The sequence below is a fragment of the Cebus imitator genome, unplaced genomic scaffold, assembly GCF_001604975.1.
Source record: "Cebus imitator isolate Cc_AM_T3 unplaced genomic scaffold, Cebus_imitator-1.0 Scaffold174, whole genome shotgun sequence".
Lineage (NCBI taxonomy): Eukaryota > Metazoa > Chordata > Mammalia > Primates > Cebidae > Cebus > Cebus imitator.
The window spans coordinates 2,008,278-2,027,489 of NW_016107489.1; the positions used below are offsets into that span (position 1 = coordinate 2,008,278).

General features: G+C 42.1%; 1 protein-coding gene across 33 annotated transcripts in view; it reads left to right on the forward strand.

Moving 5' to 3' along the window:
* Positions 1-8,626, forward strand: part of DLG2 (discs large MAGUK scaffold protein 2) — a 1,831,252-nt gene extending 1,822,626 nt beyond the window's left edge. For all 33 annotated transcript variants that reach the window (XM_037744434.1, XM_037744428.1, XM_017544957.2 and 30 more), the window contains 2 exons: positions 1,850-1,941; positions 3,705-8,626. In XM_037744434.1, coding sequence (XP_037600362.1) covers positions 1,850-1,941; positions 3,705-3,811 — 199 coding nt within the window. In that variant the 3' untranslated portion in view covers positions 3,812-8,626. The remainder of the gene's footprint in view (positions 1-1,849; positions 1,942-3,704) is intronic.
* Positions 8,627-19,212: the final 10,586 nt, after the last annotated feature.

A 19,212-nucleotide genomic window follows, 5' to 3' on the forward strand; every position in this document is an offset into this window, starting at 1 on the left:
TCACAGGTTAGAGGATAAAAACCCAAAGTAAGTCATTGCTATAATCAGTAAAAAGGGAACTCAGAGAAGACAGAATCCTTGGCAGGCAAGTAGAGGAAGATCCAGAACTATGTGATTTCTTTTTCTGAGACAGGGTCTTGCTCTGTCACCTAGGCCGAGTGCAGTGGTGCCATCATGGTTCACTGTGGTCATGACCTTGTGGGCTCAAGTCATGTTCCCACCTCAGCCTCCCAAGTAGCTGGGACTAAAGCCATGTGCCACCATGCCCAGCTAATGTTTGTATTTCTTGCGGAGACAGGGTTTCACCATGTTGCCCAGACTGGCCTTGAACTCCTGAGCTCAAGTGATCCACCTGCCTCAGCCTCCCAGAGTGTTGGGATTACAGACTTCAGCCACTGTGCCTGGCCCATGTCATTTCTTGACATCTGGAGCAAATCTTCATCTTTGTCTGAAGAGTGTCCGTTGGTTTAGCCCAGCATCTTCTCCACCAAAGAGTAACATCCATTCACAGCATGTAGGGCTGAGACTAGAAGAGAAATTATAGATTCCACCCCTCAAAACAGATGAGTTTAGCAATAAGAGTTCAGAAAATGCCCTCTTCTTTTTGTTTCAGCCATTAGTGTCTAATGTCACCATTTGGTTTTTTCCAAATAAGACTCTTTTGAAAGACATCAAGTCTTGGTATAATAGGAAGTCTGACCAAAAATTGGTTTAAAAACCGAACCCTTGAGTTCTTACCCCAGATTACTCTTAGTTAAATACATAGCCTTAAGCATGTCCCTTCTTGCCTCTGTTACTTGCAGAAAGAAATTCTGAAAAGGAATTGACTAAGACCAGATGTTCCAGACCCAAATCTCTGGCTTCCTAAGCAGCATGCAAGGCAGTTATGATTTCAGAAATTCTACATGCACCTGTGATCCATCCTGATCAGCCAACCAAATTGCATTTGGCTGGACTTTTTTTTTTTTTTTTAACACCTGGAAGCCTTGGCAAGATAAAGCTGCCAGTAGTTAAGAATCAATAGATTAGGTTTTAAAGAGAATTCAAGAATTTTTCATTTCGCTTCCACCTTGATTTATCCTTGAGACTTTTTAAAAAATTTATATATATTAGTTATATATGTTTTTGGAGTATATGTCCTATTTTCATGCTTGTATACAACGTGTAAAGATCAAATCAGGGTAATTGGGATACCCATCACCAGAAATGTTTTGGGAATATTAGAGATCTTCTAACAATTTTGAAATATTCCTCTAACTGCATTTTTGTGCTCCTTAACCAGCTTCTCTTCTTCTCCCCTCCTGCCTTGTCTTCCCAGTTCTGATAACTACCATTCTACTCTCCCACATTTAAGAGAGTCTGAGATACACTAGAACAAACTCCAAGAAAGCCTCAGGAAAGTTCACATTTAGAAATCATATCCAGTGAGGGCGTAGATGAAGCAATTGGACAGTTTTTTCTGAAGAAGTAGAAGCCTCAAGATACACTTAAGCACTTTACTTAAATATCCTAGGGCCTACCATGGAAGAAGTTTAGCCTCCCTCTCATGATTTGCAGTCCCTGTCATGTCCCCTGCAGAACAGACACCAGTGACTGCAAATCACAGGGATACCTGTTTGGCTTCAATCCAATGTGGGACCAAGAGGCTGCCTTTTGAGAGAATGAGCTTTCGGGCCAGAGTCCTTGTTGCCGAAGTTATTCCAGCACAGAGGATTCCTGAATGAAGACTAAAGAGCTGTTGCTAAGACTACACTATGCTTTCTGCATGATTTATTTTTCCCTACATTTTAATTTTTTAGGATTTGGAATATTCCCTTTATGTTCTAATACTAAACCCTCATTTTCCCAGGGAAATGAATAAGCGTCTAACAGAGGAACAAGCCAAGAAAACCTATGATCGAGCAATTAAGCTAGAACAAGAATTTGGAGAATATTTTACAGGTAAGTTCACTTTTACCCTGGCACTGTGGGAAGAGGATAAATTGTCTGACATCTGACATAGAGAGAGCTCTGGGCCTGGTGTACTTGGGCCCTAAAACCTTCCTGTTGAGAATCCCTAATATCTGTTTCACACACAAGGAGTCTCCCTCTGCTTCACCCATTTTGATGTGGAACCCTGGGTTCTCATGGGAGTTCAGCTGCAGCCAGCTCCCAGGTTCCCACCAGCCTGACCCACATGGGCAACGGATGCCTCTGAGCTGTCTCCTACCGTGAAAAGGATTTTAGGCATTACTACCTCATTAATAGTAAAGATCAAATTAAACGATCTCCCTGATATCATGAGAAAACTTGAAAAAGAAATTTTTAAGGCTCAAAATAGTCAGTGTCCAAAACAGCTATTCTTGAGGAGCAGCCAGGAGGCTTCTGTTCCCTGCTCCATCAGCTGTCGCCAATGTCCCCATCAGCAGCACATGAACAAGGTGCTTGAAATTCCCATTGTGTCAAGTCTCAGCCAAAAACTGGTTGGTTTTTTTTTTATTTTTAAATGTTTCCTTGGAAACATGAAGTTAGGGGAATAGAAGTTTTTCTTCTCCTGGATAGCCTGAGTTCTGAGTTCTCTGTTCCTATATGCTTTTATGGAACACTGAGTAATCAGACTTTGTGAAATTTGCTTTACACCTGGTTCTCAGTGGTTTAAAAACAGGAACGTTCTTCCTGGATTACCTTACGTGAAGTTAGATGTTTTATTTTTTACCTTATTCAGAATATACAAAGGGTCAGTGTCTTAGCAGTTTGTAAATAACCTGAATCGGGTAATACTAAGTAAACTTTCTGTCAATTACCAAAATGAGAGCTATGTTTCATCCTGAAAGAACACCCAGGTAGGAAAAAGAATCAAAACCAAGGTACATTTTACAGTAGTTCCTATCTGGTATACAATATTATAATTAATATATTCTGAGAATTGTTTTTAAATATCTAAATCATCCTTCATTATTTTTAAGACCTAGTGTCATATACATAATATTGATGTGTTTGGAAATCTTTCTACAAGATAGCTTTTGTTCAAACGAGACAATAAAATGTACTTAAATCTACTCCAAGTGACTTAGTGTTTTAGGAAATACACACTGAGCAGTTTGTTTATATTTCTTCCTATTTATGTTCTTATAAATAGTAGCCTTATGGTATTCTCAATATGAATAGCCCTTTATGGTAAAATCTCTATTTACCAGAGATTTGGAGAATGAATGAGTTTCCCTATTAAGGTTTATGCGGGTTGGGAGGTTAACTAAAGCTTCCTCTAAAATCTTTGTTTTTTCCTCGGTGTCTATAACATGTGAATTTCTGCCGCTGCCAAAGTAAGTAAATATAGAGACTATAAGGCCAGTTTTCTTTTCTAAACAGGTAGTTCTCAATCTGAAAATTGATCAATGCCTAGCTGAGTGCCTGGCCCAGAGTAGACACCCATAAAATATTTGTTAAGTAAATGAGTGATTCATTGTCCAGAACTACAGGCAGATATGTAGAAAGTGCAAAGACTGTGATGCATTTGTTAGTGATCCAGGATATCCATTGAAAGCATTTTTTAAAATCATGAATGTAATTTTGCTTATGTGAATTTTCTGCTTTTTCTTACTAATGAAAAATGATATGAAGCTTCCTGATAAGTTGTCTGCTACCAGTTTGAGCCTCCGGTATGTAAGTGATGATTGTTCTTCACCATCCAGGAAGTAATTTGGGTGTGTTTGCTTTTGTTATAGCTATTGTCCAAGGAGACACTTTAGAAGATATATATAACCAATGCAAGATTGTTATTGAAGAGCAATCTGGGCCTTTCATCTGGATTCCCTCAAAGGAAAAGTTATAAATTAGCTACTGCGCCTCTGACAGCGACAGAAGAACATTTAGAAGAACAAAATATATATAACATACTACTTGGAGGCTTTTATGTTTTTGTTGCATTTATGTTTTTGCAGTCAATGTGAATTCTTATGAATGTACAACACAAACTGTATGAAGCCATGAAGGAAACAGAGGGGCCACAGGGTGGGACAGAAAAGACATTGCAGTGTGAAGGAAGGCTTTGGTTTGCTCAAAGTGCCAGGTGTAGGGATGAACCTCTGACGGGCTTTCTGCCCAAGAGATGAGAGCCTCCTCACCCCAGCGGATGTCCAGAGCTGATTTAGCTACAGAGCTCTCTGTGTCTTTTGCTTTAAAGAGAAATTGCCAGCACTCGAACCTCACCAACCTTCCCATTACCCACATCTGTAATTGGTACACTTTGAATTTTATAACTATGCACATCTTTTGATTTCTTAACAAGCAAATGAAAGAAAGAAGGAAAAAAAGAAAGGAGTCCCTTTGGAGACGACATATCTCTCTGGGAAGGATAAATGTGTAGCTATGTTGACTGGCATCTGCAAAGATAAGCATTTCATAAAATTTGCAAGTGAATGGAGCACTAACCTTACAGACAGGAGGGGATTCCACCTGGGGTTAGCTTTATGATTGTCGATTGCCTATTTTGCCATTTTTAAACTGAAAGAAGGCACTAAAGATGAGAATAATTTATACAGTAAAAATATATTAAATGTATAGAAACAAATTTCTATAGGTTAAAAAGTTTTGTGAAATATTTTGTAAAGACTAATATTGAAAGACTAAATGTATGCAGCATCAGCAGATGATCAAATTCAAGAACTGAAGGTTGCACTCTCCCTTTTGTTGCCAATGATCCATTAAGAGCATCTGAGTTCCTTTCAAGTCTGACAAAGACTTCTTCCTCACTTACCTCCCTTCCACATTAGTGATACACTCTCATGGAGCACATACCTTAATGAGTTGCCTTCATGGATATTTTGGGAAGACGTTTGGTTTATGCATTTTTTTAAGCTGATGGCTTTTCAGAGACAAACTTATGGAAATGATCTAAAGGGAGTTTTTGCTTTTCTCTAGTTAAATAGCCTGAGCCTGCCATGCAAATAGTTTAATAACTTTGTTCCTAGCTGCTGACACACAATTTATAAAGGACCGTTTAGCATTTTGGCCAATGATGAGTAATTAGGATTAGTTTTTGTTTGTTTGTTTAACAGAGTAACTGAGAGTTTTGCAACAGCCAGAGACGGTATTAGAGCCCATGGGAGATCTGTTCCTAGATGCACTATTTCTTTGAGGAAGAGAGAGAAGAGAAGTGACTGCTTGGGGGTGAGGGGCGCAGACTGTTTTATTTCTATGTACAGAGCAAAGAGATAGAGTCACAAGGAAAGACAATTAATGACTTTGAGCTCAACCAATTGAACTGCCTTTCTTGGAGCTGCACTTGGACCAAGTTTATTTTTTAACAATTATAATAATGATGATTTTAAAAAAAGAAACCTCCCAAAGCCTATAAACTGAACTAGAAGAGTTAGTTTCCCACTTTAGAGCGGATGGCGACATCAGCATTGCTTTTGTCCATGGTGTTTAGAGAGAGACTTTTCAGTGATAATAACCACTCTACTCTGGGTTCTGTGCATTCCCACACTAAGCCCCATCGCCTTATTTCTGGGGTACATCCAGACCTGGCAGGGATTCTGCCACACTGTGCAGCAAACCAGCATGTAGGCTGGGTAGGAGAGCAAGAGACAGAGCCATCAGAGTGATGGGGCTTCTTCCCAGTAAGAACATCGGAGCTCAGAATGAGAGTCTCTTTCCAAAAACAGGCATTGTTCATCTTACACTAAACATCATTGTCTGCCTGGCTGCAGTCACCAAAACAAACCCCAAAATGCAAAATCATGCATCTTCCTATAGTCTTGAGGCTGTCTTTGCCAATGGAAGGGCTAGCAATGAATTTTCCCTCTCAGGAAAGTTAAATTTCCAGAGACTTCCTTAGAATGCTCAAAATGTTACAGATATGTCCATGTCTGCAATTCGCCAGTTTCAGGCCAAGGCCTACTTTCATCAATATTGCTCCCAGAAGTTTTCTGCCACCAGAATGCCATTCCTGATCCCAGCTCTATTTTTAGGCCACCATGATAACTTCTTTGGTTTCTCAACTGAGCATGCAACCATTTATTTAAAAGACTGTCATTAATGAGTAGATGTTTTTGCGGGTCGTGTGATGTGCTTTTCCATTTACTAGTATTGCTGTGGCTGAGTACAATCAAATTGAACCACCAATCCTTGGTTTTGTAGTAATATATTTATTTTCCTAGTGTAGATGCTTTCAAATTAGAATTGGCATTTGCACTGATTTTTTATGTAGATTTATATAAATATATAGATACATATATATTTGCTTGAAGAATCACCAAGCAAATTGGTGAGACGGTCTTTTCCTATAGAATTTACACCTCCATTTGTTGTGTTGTCTTGCACTTCCCAATGTTGATGTCTCTATGGCTCCAACGAACTGGTGTATTTTGCAGCAAATCTGATGACATGTATGGAAATGGCATGAAAGTTACCCAGATTACATCTGGTGCAAATGCATCCGGAGCCTGGGGCCAGACTGGTGCTAACACTGCAAACTTTGTCCAGAGCTCTCTCCAACCTGAAGGCTTGCTGGGGGTGCCATGTCACCTTCACACATGCTGGGCCCTTTCAGAAAAGTGCCAGATCGTGTCACTGGTGCTATTTTTCATGCTCTGGTACAATGTGTAGCACCACGGGGGTCTCAGCTTTACCAAAATCAAAATTTCATTTGTCGGCTAATTGCAGAGGCATTTCTTTTTTGCTCTCCTCCCACAGAATTATCGGCCATTTATTTGCAGGCCCTTTGCGGGATTTCTTGGCTATTTATTTGCAGGCCTTTTCTCCCAGCCCCAGATTCTTGGGTTGGCTCTGTCTGCTTAAAGAGCCTGTTTTTACAAAGCCGCACTCGGGTGCCTGTGTGCGCTGTCTCATATCCTACTGCCAGCCCTTCAGGACTCCGAGCCAGGAAAGAACTCTCTAGCCCCTGGCTCAAGACCCTATTTGTTTTCTCATTCTTTTCCTAACTCTCCTCCTTCTATTTCTGACTCATTCCATCTCTCTCTTTTGTTTTCTTTGTTCCTCTACTTTTCCTATTCTTCCTCCCCATCATCTCTGAGTTGTTGACTTTCTCCTATAATCCTTCTCTATTTCTTTTCCCTTTTTGTCCACCTCTCCTTTAGTCTCTATTTCTTTGCCCTTCTTATTTCTTTTTTCCCTTCCTTTCCTGTCCCTTCTCCTCTCCTCGCATCTCTGATCATCTTCTCCCGCACATCCCTGTATTGATTTCTCTGTCCTCTAAAGGGCTCATGGCTTACTCAGACAGCAAGTCCATGCACTGGACTAATGACACAAATACTTTGGGTCGCCGTTTCATCTACTCAGCCCAGAAAGCAAAGCTGAGCATGAGGCCCTGACCTGGAGCATGCTCCAGCCCGCCTCCCAGAGCCAGCCTGCACCGTTGCCCTGGCAGCGATGATGCATGTGCTGTGGGCCCTGCCGGCCCTGGGTGCCTCTGCCTGAACGCTGCTCCTAAGTGAGCCTACCCCCAGCACTACCGCATGGCTCTGAGGACACTTCCTTTCAATAAAGGCAGCCTCTGGCCCCAATTATTCTGATAGCAAACCTCTTCCTCCTCATTGAAGCCATGCCATCACCTTGGTTTGGAGAGAGACATTTTTTTCCCATTCATAAGCTTTCTTTTTCCCATTTTCATGTGAAGCCCCCTCTGCTTTTCAGCTGGTGGTTGCTCTGGTGAGACTGAATGGACTTGCTGGTGAAATGAAATACCTTCTTTCCTGTCTTGGTCCTGCCTAAATTCGTACAGATATATTTAAGCCAAGGACTCAGGCTAGTTCCTAAGTTGATCACATTAATTTGTCACTCCTAAGGGGAAAAAGATCAACTCCCTTGAAGCATGTGGAGTACCTCCTGTGACAGCTGACTTGCCAGGGGACTCCCTACAGAATTCTGTGATAGACATTTTACTTCTGTGTATGGATGGTATATACAGTATGTATACCATGTACACACAGGTTACATTGAGTATGAATGGCTGTGGATGGAAACCCACACACACACTCCAGTCTGTAAATATCCTTCCTCACTGAAACCTGTGCTTTGGAAATCATTTCTTGTACAGCTGTGCAGTTTCTTGTAACAGCTGAGGACAAAGCTAAGACAGGAGGACAATTTAGACAAAGATCATCTAAAGAGTACAGTATCTCCCTAGCAACTCATGAGGACAGACAACCAAGTGGCTAGGTTGACTTCCAATGGGATGGCAGACTTTTCTTCTCTCCTTTTTGAGTTTGTGTTTCCTAAGTGTTTCTTAACTTCTGAGTGCACCAGGCTGTACCCGTTAGATCCTTTCAATATGACAGTTTTGTGCTTCTCTCTGACAGGATGTTTCTCCATCGAGCTGTAGTGCAGGATGGGAGGGAGGCGGGAATACTCCTTGCCTGGGCTGGAGTTTACAGAGACACTGCACAGCTTACACTCCTGTTAAGTGTAAATATTCAACACTTCCATTCCATTTGTGTAAAAAATAAAGCACACACGATTATAAAATCAAGATGTATATTTCATACTCAGTGTGTCCGTGCATATTTATTGCGTTTCTAGTTGTCAGCAGTGGGTGGTCCCATTGTAAAAATGCCTGAGAGTGTGTTTATAAACATGTCATGGTTTTATTATATAAATATTAAAACATTTTATACTTTATAGCAAATGATTTTCTCCCAAAGCATAATTTGTCTTATTTCATAAGGAATGGAATCACTCATGTCTATTTTTATCAATTTTGTCTCTGATTCCAGAGCTAAAATGCAGTTAGGGTGGGTATGTCCTGAGAAGTATTGGCACTGCTGAGAGGAAGTAAACGTGCTGTTTTTGCATGTTCTTAAATATTTGGTTACCATCCTGCCTGCCTTTAATCAGGATCTTTCCAAAAGTATACAATGTATTAAATGATAGATTTTTAAAGATGTTCACAACTATGTAGGGGGAAAAACCAATTTCCCAGTGTCAAACTGTGGGATTCCAGAAGATATTAAGAATAGAGATTAGCCAGGCATGGTGGTGGGTGCTTGTAATCCCAGCTACTCAGGAGGCTGAGGCAGGAGAATCACTTGAACCCAGGAAGTGGAGATTGCAGTGAGTCGAGATCGGGCCACTGTACTCCAGCCTGGGCAACAGAGTGAGACTCCGTCTCAAAAAAAAGAAAAGTTTGTAGGGTGGGCTTCTTGTCTCTCCAAGGATTATCGCTGCCAGACGCAGTGGGGCACACCTGTAATCCCAGCACTTTGGGAGGCCAAGGCAGGCAGATCACGAGATCAGGAGTTCGAGGCCAGCCTGGCCAACATGGTGAAACCCCGTCTTTACTAAAAATACAAAAAAAAAAAAAAAATTAGCAGGGTGTGATGGTGCACACCTGTAATCCCAGCTATTCAGGAGGCTGAGGCATGAGAATCACTTGAACCCGGGAGGCAGAGGTTGCAGTGAGCCAAGATAGTGCCATTGCACTCCAGCCCGGATGAGACTGTGTCTCAAAAAAAATAAAAAATAATTTTTTTTCTTATCTGAAACATGCAAAGAAAGGCACAAATTGGGGAGGAGGTATCATTGTCTTATACACACTGGAGCTCCAAAGATTTGAGCATATTAAAAATGTCAGGTTTGGGATCTGAATCTGCCAGATAATGTTCTAAATTCTTCACTTCAGGTTAAATATATGCCTTGTCATATTGACATTTAACCAGGTTTGACAGCCAAACAAATTCTATTCATGAAAGGGGTGAAATTTTGCATCAAAGCGATTGCTTTGGATTATGCTTTGTTTCATGATAAACTATCATATAATTGAATCAGCCATTCGGGAAGCCAGACTAGTTGTTCATACCATCCTGGCCCTCAGGAATCCACCAGGTGTCCTAAAACCGTCCTTGGTGCCGGTCAGTGAACAAAGACTCTGAGACATGGTGTAAGACGACATTGACTGAGGCTGCAAGACCAATGTGGACCTCAGATTTTGACAATTATGCAATTTTCAACATTTGCACAGTCTCACCTGGTTTAATATTAACGGTGACACTGTACACAAAGCCAGATTCACTTCAATAATGGATATGTTTATTCATAAGAAACTAGAAAAGCATTCAACTTTTCTCTGTGTCCTGTTTCATGTCTGCAAAACAGTTTTTATACCATGATCACGCTAGAAGTCTCAAAAGCTGGAAATGGCTGACACATCTCTGATCCTAAGAGGGTCTAGCTGTGAACCTGTGACCTCTAGATAGATTCTCTGAGACCATACACCGAGTGACAGAATTTAAAAGCCTCACCAAGGCACAAAGCTAGGGAACATCTGTACAGGGAGCCACAATAAGACCCATCGTCTTTAAAGTTGTCAGGGGAGGATGTGTTCTATGGATAATAACCCCAATTTCTGTTCTCTGTCACCTTTCCCTTAGGGACATCTCAGAAGGCATCATGGCTATCATTAGACTGATCCCCTTCCCCCTTTAATGTTACAGCCAAAGCATGAAGTCCACGCCTTGTCCCATATTCCCCTTAGCACTCTTAGGACAAAGCTAGAACACCTGGGTGAACTTTGCTAAAGCCTGGGGATAGCAAAAGGGAAATAAAAGATATTCTGATTTATGGTATGGGCTTAGTGCCCAGCCCCTAGCTTGATGACATGAGAGACACAGGCTACCTTTCCCCAGCCACCCAGGCGTCCCTCAAGCATAGCTAGACCAGATGGCAGACCCTTTCCTCTTGCAGCACACCTGAGAGGTGCTGTATCCATGCCTGACTCAGCACGTGCTACATTAGGTGTCTGCTCTACTTAATACAATACAGGCTAGAATACAAATGGAAGTGACTTAGTGTGGCTTTTTTGATTACTCCTTAAATGTAAACTTCAAAGGACAAATCATTTGCAACATGCTTCACATCTCAGTATGATCAGTAGAACCTCACTGGTCTAAAGTGATCAAGCCCAGAGAAGCAAGCCCATGAGAGACACCAGTTCTCTCCCACCATCGGAAGGCCTGTCCTGCTAGCTCTCGGTCCCTGTATTGTGTGGATGATTGACTCAGGTAACATCTCCTCTTCAAGACTTCAGAAGGATGAGCTGTGTGGATTTTGAACAGTAGAAAACTTTCATACCATGAGCCAAACATACAGAACAGCGTTCACTCTAGCAAAATATAATTGACTCTATTTCCATCTGAAAGAAAAGGAAAGGAAGAAAAATACTTTCTTTTCAGGGGGCATTAAAAATTTCAAATTCTTACAGCTCTACATAGCAAATTACTATGAACAGTTTCTTAGTAACAGAATTAGAGTCTCTCAGAGAGACCAGTTGATTAACAAAAATATGAAACCAACAAGCTAAAATTTTGGATCATAATTGGGTTGTTGGATTTTCATGAGTCAACCCGTGTCTTTTATATTCTTAGTAACCTTTCAGCAGAAATGGTGCCTGCCCCCATGCTCCTTCATCTGGCAGTTCTGGTATGAATAACCGTTGTGGTGAGAACCTCTCCCCTTGGTTTCCCACTGGTTTCTTACAACATCACTCATACTAATTTACTTGAGCCAACAAATCTGGCTTCCAGTCTGCAGTCCTTTTCATTTGGAGAAGCACTCTTGACTAACTGAAATTCTTTAGAGTAAAAATTTATAGAGGCTGGGCGGAGTGGCTCATGCCTGTAATCCCAGCACTTTGGGAGGCCAAGGTGAGTAGATCACTTGAAATTAGGAGTTCGAGACCAGCCTGGCCAGCATGGAGAAACTGCGTCTCTACTAAAAATATAAAAATTAGCTGGGCGTGGTGAAGGGCACCTGTAATCCCAGCTACCTATGAGGCTGAGGCAGAAGAATCACTTGAACCCAGGAGGCAGAGATTGCAGTGAACCAAGATCATGCCACTGCACTCCAGCTTGTGTGAGACAGCAGGACACTGTCTCAAACAAAAAAAATTATAGAAAATGTGCCATATAGGAAACTGGGTTCAATTAATATTTAAAATTTGGAGTATTTACCCAACATTTTATGCAAAGAAAGACTAATGTGCTTAATTAAAATTACCCCACAAAAAAAAATTCCAAAAAGCTGGCACTTATTTATTTATTTATCTAGTTATCATTCCTTACACATTTGGTCAGCAAAAAATAAACACTTGTTTGGAACCAGGCTCTATTAAGATGGTGAAGTAGAAAATCAAATAACAAGTGCTCAGAGTACTCTCTGTCTTTTCGAGCAATGTAAGCCTAGTAGCAGAAACCTATTCTGAAAAGATAGTTAAAACACAGAAGCTCTAAACAGACCGGTGAGTGCATAAAGATGCCAAACAAGTGATCTTGACATTCAGGAATCAGATGTGCATCTGCACATTTGCCCATTGCTTAAACTAAGTCTCTTCCATGGTGTTTTTGAATCTGTCAATTTCCCGATAGCCCTACCCAATCCCAGTGGCCACTTGAATGGTCTACCTATACCAGTTGGGATTCCCCCACCCCCATCCCTGGGGAAACGGTGAAGAAGACAGGTTAGCACAGACTAACTTGCCAGGTGAACAAAGAGGGGTAGACAAGGTAGGCACAAGATATGGGGAGGCTAGTCATCCAGAATTGGCATTCCTAACACGTGACAAGAATTATCAGGAAGCACGAAACAACTTGAGTATGGTCAGGATGCAGGACAATCCAGGTACTCATAGGAGAAACTAGAATGGTGGAGAGTTTTCTTTGCAGTACAGACTATTCGATGGATCAAAGATCTGCTTCAAAGTAAAATGGTGCAATGAGGCCTTCTCTTCTGATGTAATTTCAAGCATTACACACATTACTTAGAATCATAAGCAGGGTTTTATTCCCTTGGAAGGGGTAGTTTCCTGACCTGGACGTTTAATCAAAAACATTCAATAAGAACTAAAGGGATGGTTAAACTCAACTTTTAGCTTTATGAGGTAAGTATATTCCTATTTTATTAACCCAGGAAACATCTTAAGAAGATTTAGAATGAGGAGTGGTTGAAAGAAGAAAATTGATGTATTGTACCTGAAATTGCCTTCGTGTTTTACAGAATAACTTAGTTGTTCGGCACAACCTTGACGTTGAAAACCATAGATAATCTCCAATTCCATTTTTAGTTAATCACCTTACTCCCTAAAATTTTCTCCAGAGTTTCAGACAAAGGTCAACACGGTCAGAAATGTGGTTCAGGCCGGGCGCGGTGGCTCAAGCCTGTAATCCCAGCACTTTGGGAGGCCGAGGCGGGTGGATCACGAGGTCAAGAGGTCGAGACCATCCTGGTCAACATGGTGAAACCCCATCTCTACTAAAAATACAAAAAATTAGCTGGGCATGGTGGTGCGTGCCTGTAATCCCGGCTACTCAGGAGGCTGAGGCAGGAGAATTGCCTGAACCCAGGAGGCGGAGGTTGCGGTGAGCCGAGATCGCACCATTGCACTCCAGCCTGGGTAACAAGAGCGAAACTCCGTCTCAAAAAAAAAAAAAAAAAAAAAAGAAAAGAAATGTGGTTCAGCACTTTCCTGGAGTGAGGGATCAATGCACAGGGCTAGGTCACAGACTGTGAAAGAAAGTGAGACTGAATGGTACAGCAGCTGTCTGGGCTGCCCTCATCGCACTCGTGCATTGCACCCAATAATCAAAGCAAGCCCACAAGAAGAGACTTCTGGTGCAGTTCTAATTACTGGTTTGCCTGACCCCCTTATCACATTATAATGTAGTGAACAAAGAAAGCATGTCTGTGTGTGATGGGACAGGAAACTTCCGTTTTGTAATTATGTTCCATTGGAAACAGAGCATATCACAGAGCAGGGGCCAGAGTTTGGCCTTGGTGCCAGCCTACCTGGGGAGCCTACAGAGAACTATGCCCAGCTTCTATGACCCCTTCCCCTCTGTTAACTGCTCACAGAGCTCTCTGCAGCACTGGAAATATCACCCAGTCCTGTGTCTCCATGTATGGGCAGACTACCACCTTCACCTCAAAAGGTGTTCTGGGACCAGGGGCATTAGTATCCCCTGGCGCTTGTTACGGTGCAGACTCTTAGGCCCTACCCAGATCTACTGAATCAGAATCTGCATTTTCACAAGATTCCCCAGTGATTCCATGCATGTTAAAATCTGCAACACACAATCAACGTAGCTGAATCAGGTTTACAAAACTGAATCAACTATGAAGAAAAGAGATTGGAGAGAAGCATTTCTTTATAATCAAGAGAGTCACTAACTGTAATGATGAAAACAAAACAAAACAAAAAAGCAAATAGCAGAAAAGGAGGAAAAGGAATATCTCTGATAGTAAGCAAACAGCTTGATGGCGTCATCTTTAAACTTAGAAGCCCAGCCAGTCTCTGGCAACTCCGGAGAGTTGTGGGGAGAGGGTTGCAAAATTCCATAAAGTACTTGATCAGTAGACTTAAACCCAGGGATAGTGATTTCCACGGCACAGACTGAGGAGGCAATCCTCGGCTTGCACCATGAAGGATGACAAAGCAACAATACAATGTCCTAAGTCAGAGCACCAACCTAAGTGCAGACCTGGGTTCAAATCCTGACTCCAGTCTTTACTAGTCACGTGATCTAGTAGGAGGGACTTAACATCTCCCAGGACAAATTTTCTCACTGCAGCGTGACACTAACACCAGCACCTGCCTCTCTCGCATTCAGAGAGCTCTTGTGAGAAATGCATAGAAATTGCCTGCTACACAGGAAGCACTCAGCAGGTCTCAGTTGTCATTATCATAGTTGCTCACTGCCCTTCATGACAGCCCTTTAAAAGAGACGAAGTCACTTACTTCCCCATTTTATTTTATTTTATTTTATTTTTGGAGACATAGTCTCCCTCTGTCGACCAGGCAGGCTGGAGTGCAATAGTATGATCTCTGCTCACTACAACCTCCACCTCTTGGGTTCAAGCGATTCTCCTGCCTCAGCCTTGTGAGCAACTAGGATTACAGGCACATATCACCATACCCAGCTAATTTTTGTATTTTTAGTAGAGATGGGGTTTCACCATATTGGCCAGGCTGGTCTGGGACTCCTGACCTCAGGTAATCCACCCACGGCCTCTCAAAGTGCTGGGATTACAGACATGAGCCACCACACCCAGCTCCTTCCCCATTTTAGAGGCAAATAAATCAGGGTCCAGGAAAGAAGTGATGACCCCACAACTGCACAGCTGGAGGCAGAACTGCCCTCACACTCAGTCTTCAGCTTGCCTAGTTCAGTGTCCTTTACTGCTAGCCAGACAGGCTTGGTGAAAACCAAGGCTCTGGTCTGGAGAGCAATGACTACCAGGAAAGGGTCAGAAGGCTAGCCTGATGGACAAGCAGACAGCCAGCTGCCTACCACCACCTGAGTCACCTAGCCCGCCACTGCACATTGGGAATGAGTCAATCCTCTGCCAAAAGGAAACGATATCATCTGGAAGGACTTCTGGGCAAGCACAAATGCAGGAATTCGCTTGTCAGATGCCAGGAGGAAAAGAAGGCTTTTAAGAGTGGATAGGCTGTTCTCAAAGTGAAGCTACTCGAAAGCACTGTGTTCTGCCCTGTGTGACAATGGGAAACGGAGAGAGAGGCAGAAGTAAAAGGAATAAAAAGAAGTTTCCAAGAACGTTGTCTGTGCTGGGCACAGAACTTCAGGTGTATCATCTCATTTCACCAATGCCACAACTTTGTGAAGTAAGCATTATCACCTCCCCATAATAAACAGGCTTGGAGAGTTAAAGCTTAGTTATCACATGTGAGATACAAAAAAAAATGATTCTCCTTTATCAGTGATTTTCCCCCACCGTGCCATATTTTGAAATAAACTCATTATTTTAGAATAGTTTTAGATTTACAAAAAGACAGCAAAAACAGTACAATGACTTTCCATAGACTCCAAACCCAGTTTCCTTTGTTGTTAATAACTTGTCATAAATAATGAACCAATGTTAGTATATCATTATTCACTGAAGACCATGCTTTATTCAGATTTTCTTGGCATTCACGTTTTTCTTTTCCAAGGTTCTAACGAGGGAGCTACATGATACTTCATCGTTATGTCTTCTTAGGCTCCTCTTCATTGTGACACTGTCTCAGTTATTGATGACCTTGATAGTTTTAAGAAGTACCTGTCAGGTATTTCACAGAATGCCTCTCAACTGGAATTTATCTGATGTGCTTCTCGTGATTAGACCGGGGTTATGGGTTTTGGGGAGAGAAGTGCCATTCTTACCACATCAAGGGTCCACAACTATCACTGTGGATGCTGACGTTGATCACCTGGCCCAGGTAGTGTTTTTCAAGTTTTTCTACTGTAAAGTCACTCTTTTTTCCTCCGTTTCGTACTGTACTCTTTGGAAAGAAGTCACTGTGTAAAGCCCACATTTAATGAGTAAGGAGTCACGCTTCTTATACTTGAGTGCTGATATTTTTAGGCTTTGTGTCCCCACCAAAATTCCATTTTGAATTGTAATCCCCATAATCCCCATATGTCAAGGGAGGGACCAGGTGGAGGTAATTGAATCAAAGGGGTGGTTTCCCCCAGGCTGTTCTCGTGAGAGTGAGTGGGTTCTCACGAGATCTGATGGTTTTATAAGGTGCTCTTCCTCCTTCACTTGGCACTTCTTCCTGCTGCCTTGTGAGGAAGGTGTCCTAACTTCCCTCTTGCTTTGGCCTGGATTTTAATTTTCCTGAGACCTCCCCAGCCTTGGTGAACTGTGAGTCAATTAAACCTCTTTCTTTTATAAATTACTCAGTCTTGGGCAGCTCTTTATAGCAATATGAAAGTGGACTAATACAAGTGCAAAGCGGCCGCATGAACTATTTGAAACTACTCTGTATGGGAGGTTTGTCCATTCTCCTCTAGTTATTCAATCATTTGTTTCTATCAATAGGGATTCTTGGATATTTACCTGATAGTTTGTGTTATAACTCAGTACTACTTAATTTTGCTGCTCACGTTGTTTCAGCTGTGTCCATTGTGGGTTTTTTTTGTTTTGGTTTGGTTTTTTTGGTTGACTCTGACGTTCCTCTGACATACCCCATTACTGTGGATGCTCTTGAGCTTTTTCTTACTTTCTAGTGCTACATGAGGGTCAGGCTCATTTTGTATATTTCCTGCCCAGTCCTACCAGTCCTCGAGTCAGCCATTTATCCAAGGCTCTTTGGTTCCTTTTATTGGAGAATGGTATGAAAAATTAAGATCTGGGGTCTAGGTTTGTTCTGTGCTACTAGGACATCATGTCTTCTGGATCCTCTTAGCTGACAGAGCAAGGTAATGAATGTGTGTATACTAACTGGTGAATATAGAAATGTTTATGTATGTAATCACTTATATATACATATATTAAGCTAAGCATGAGTCTCTACTGATATCTCCACTCTAATTCATCACCACATAGGCCAATCTAGCCTCTTCCTCTTGCTTGTCTGTAAACTCTTACTCCTACAGCGAAAAACCTGATTCCAATCATTTTTCATCTCTTTATTTTTTTCTGACTTAGCGGATCCAGTGTGGGACCCTCTGCTTAAGAAAGTCTTGAAGCGCCTTCGAGTCTCTCCCGTTCTGGGGTGTAATGGTCTCTTGGTTATTTCAGGCTCATGCTACTTTTTTTCCAAACTTGATGGTAAACATCCTCATTGCAATTATTTAAGGGTTTCACACATCTGAGGCATGGAAAAATAATTAGTAAATAACTGATATGAAGGGCAACAAACCCAACTTATGAGGGAGATAATGTTTGTAGTCAGAAATCTGAAGATGCAAATTTCTTTGTTTATGTATCATCATTTTGAATTGTTACTAAGTCAGCCTTCGGTTTGCCTCATAAAGTAACCTACTCATGTGTAGATCCTCTCAGTCAAATGCAAGGATTTATCCAATGACCTAGGCTTGTAAACCCCTTTGCCTCGGTATCCCAGTCTCCACAGGTGACACTTGGGTCCCAGGTGGTTTGCATCGCTCCACGGTATCATGAGGTGGGGTTAGCTTCTGCTCACTAAACCTCACCTGAGCCTCCTGCCTTCCACCCACTGCCAATGCACTGGTCCCGTTTGTTTTTCTCTGTGCGCTGAATCAACTCCCTTTTGGATAGTAGTTGGAAAGATTGTTGCAAATAGAGAAGATTAACTTATCTGCAGACAAATCATGAATTGTGTATCATGTTGTATCAGGTAGGGTTACTTATTAAAAGGGAAAAGAGAAAATACTTGAAAATACTAATATAGGCCAGGTGCAGTGGCTCACGCCTGTAATTCCAGCACTTTGGGAGGCCGAGGCAGGTGGATCACCTGAGGTCGGGAATTCAAGACCAGCCTGACCAACATAAGGAAACCCGGTCTTTACTGAAAGTACAAAATTAGCCGGGTGTTGTGGTACATACCAGTAATCCCAGCTACTCAGGAGGCTGAGGCAGGATAATCACTTGAACCTGGGAGGCAGAGGTTGCAATGAGCCATGATCCTGCCATTGCACGCCATCCTGGGCAACAAAAGCAAAACTCCATCTCAAAAAAAAAAAGAAAATACTAATGTAGACTTACATGTACATTACATGTACTTCTCCAGTCAGCCAAGTTACCTACCTTTGCTAGGAGCAGGTGGAGAATGGGATGGGCAGAGGGAAGACTGGATTGTTGAAGAGATGTAAAGAAAGATAATAGCTGCTGAAGCCAAGGCAACAGGTTCGAAAGTCTAAAATTCATATGCCCATTGCACGTATCGGCTTAATATAGAGTTTTCTCCATAGTGCAGATAAGAGAGCCATAAACTAGGAGCAGGAAGAATATCCTGTGAAATAGAAGAAGTAAAAGAGAAGCCCATCCCTTATAATCCAAGGCTATAGAAGGCAGAGAGCCGACAGAAGACAAGAAGAAGAAAAGAAACAGAGGTGGTGAGGTAGACAAACTTCCAGTGTCACTCCCTGGGCTGAAACCCTGGTAAGTGAGAACAATTAGGTCAGAGCGTTCCTGACCCATGCCATATCTGGAACCCGGAGAGGAAGTCTCATCTTATGGGCCAGCCACCCTGGCATGTCCATAAGAACTTGGGGATTGGCCACATTAGAGTAAAACTCAGTGGTATAGCATGGTCAGAATGAGACAGCCAGAGCTCTGCTCTCCTGAGCTCCTCTTTCTATAAGATATATTGGGGCCAGGCGCAGTGGCTCACGCCTGTAATCCCAGCACTTTGGGAGGCCGAGGCAGGTGGATCACGAGGTCAAGAGATCGAGACCATCCTGGCTAACATGGTGAAACCCTGTCTCTACTAAAAATACAAAAATTAGCTGGGCATGG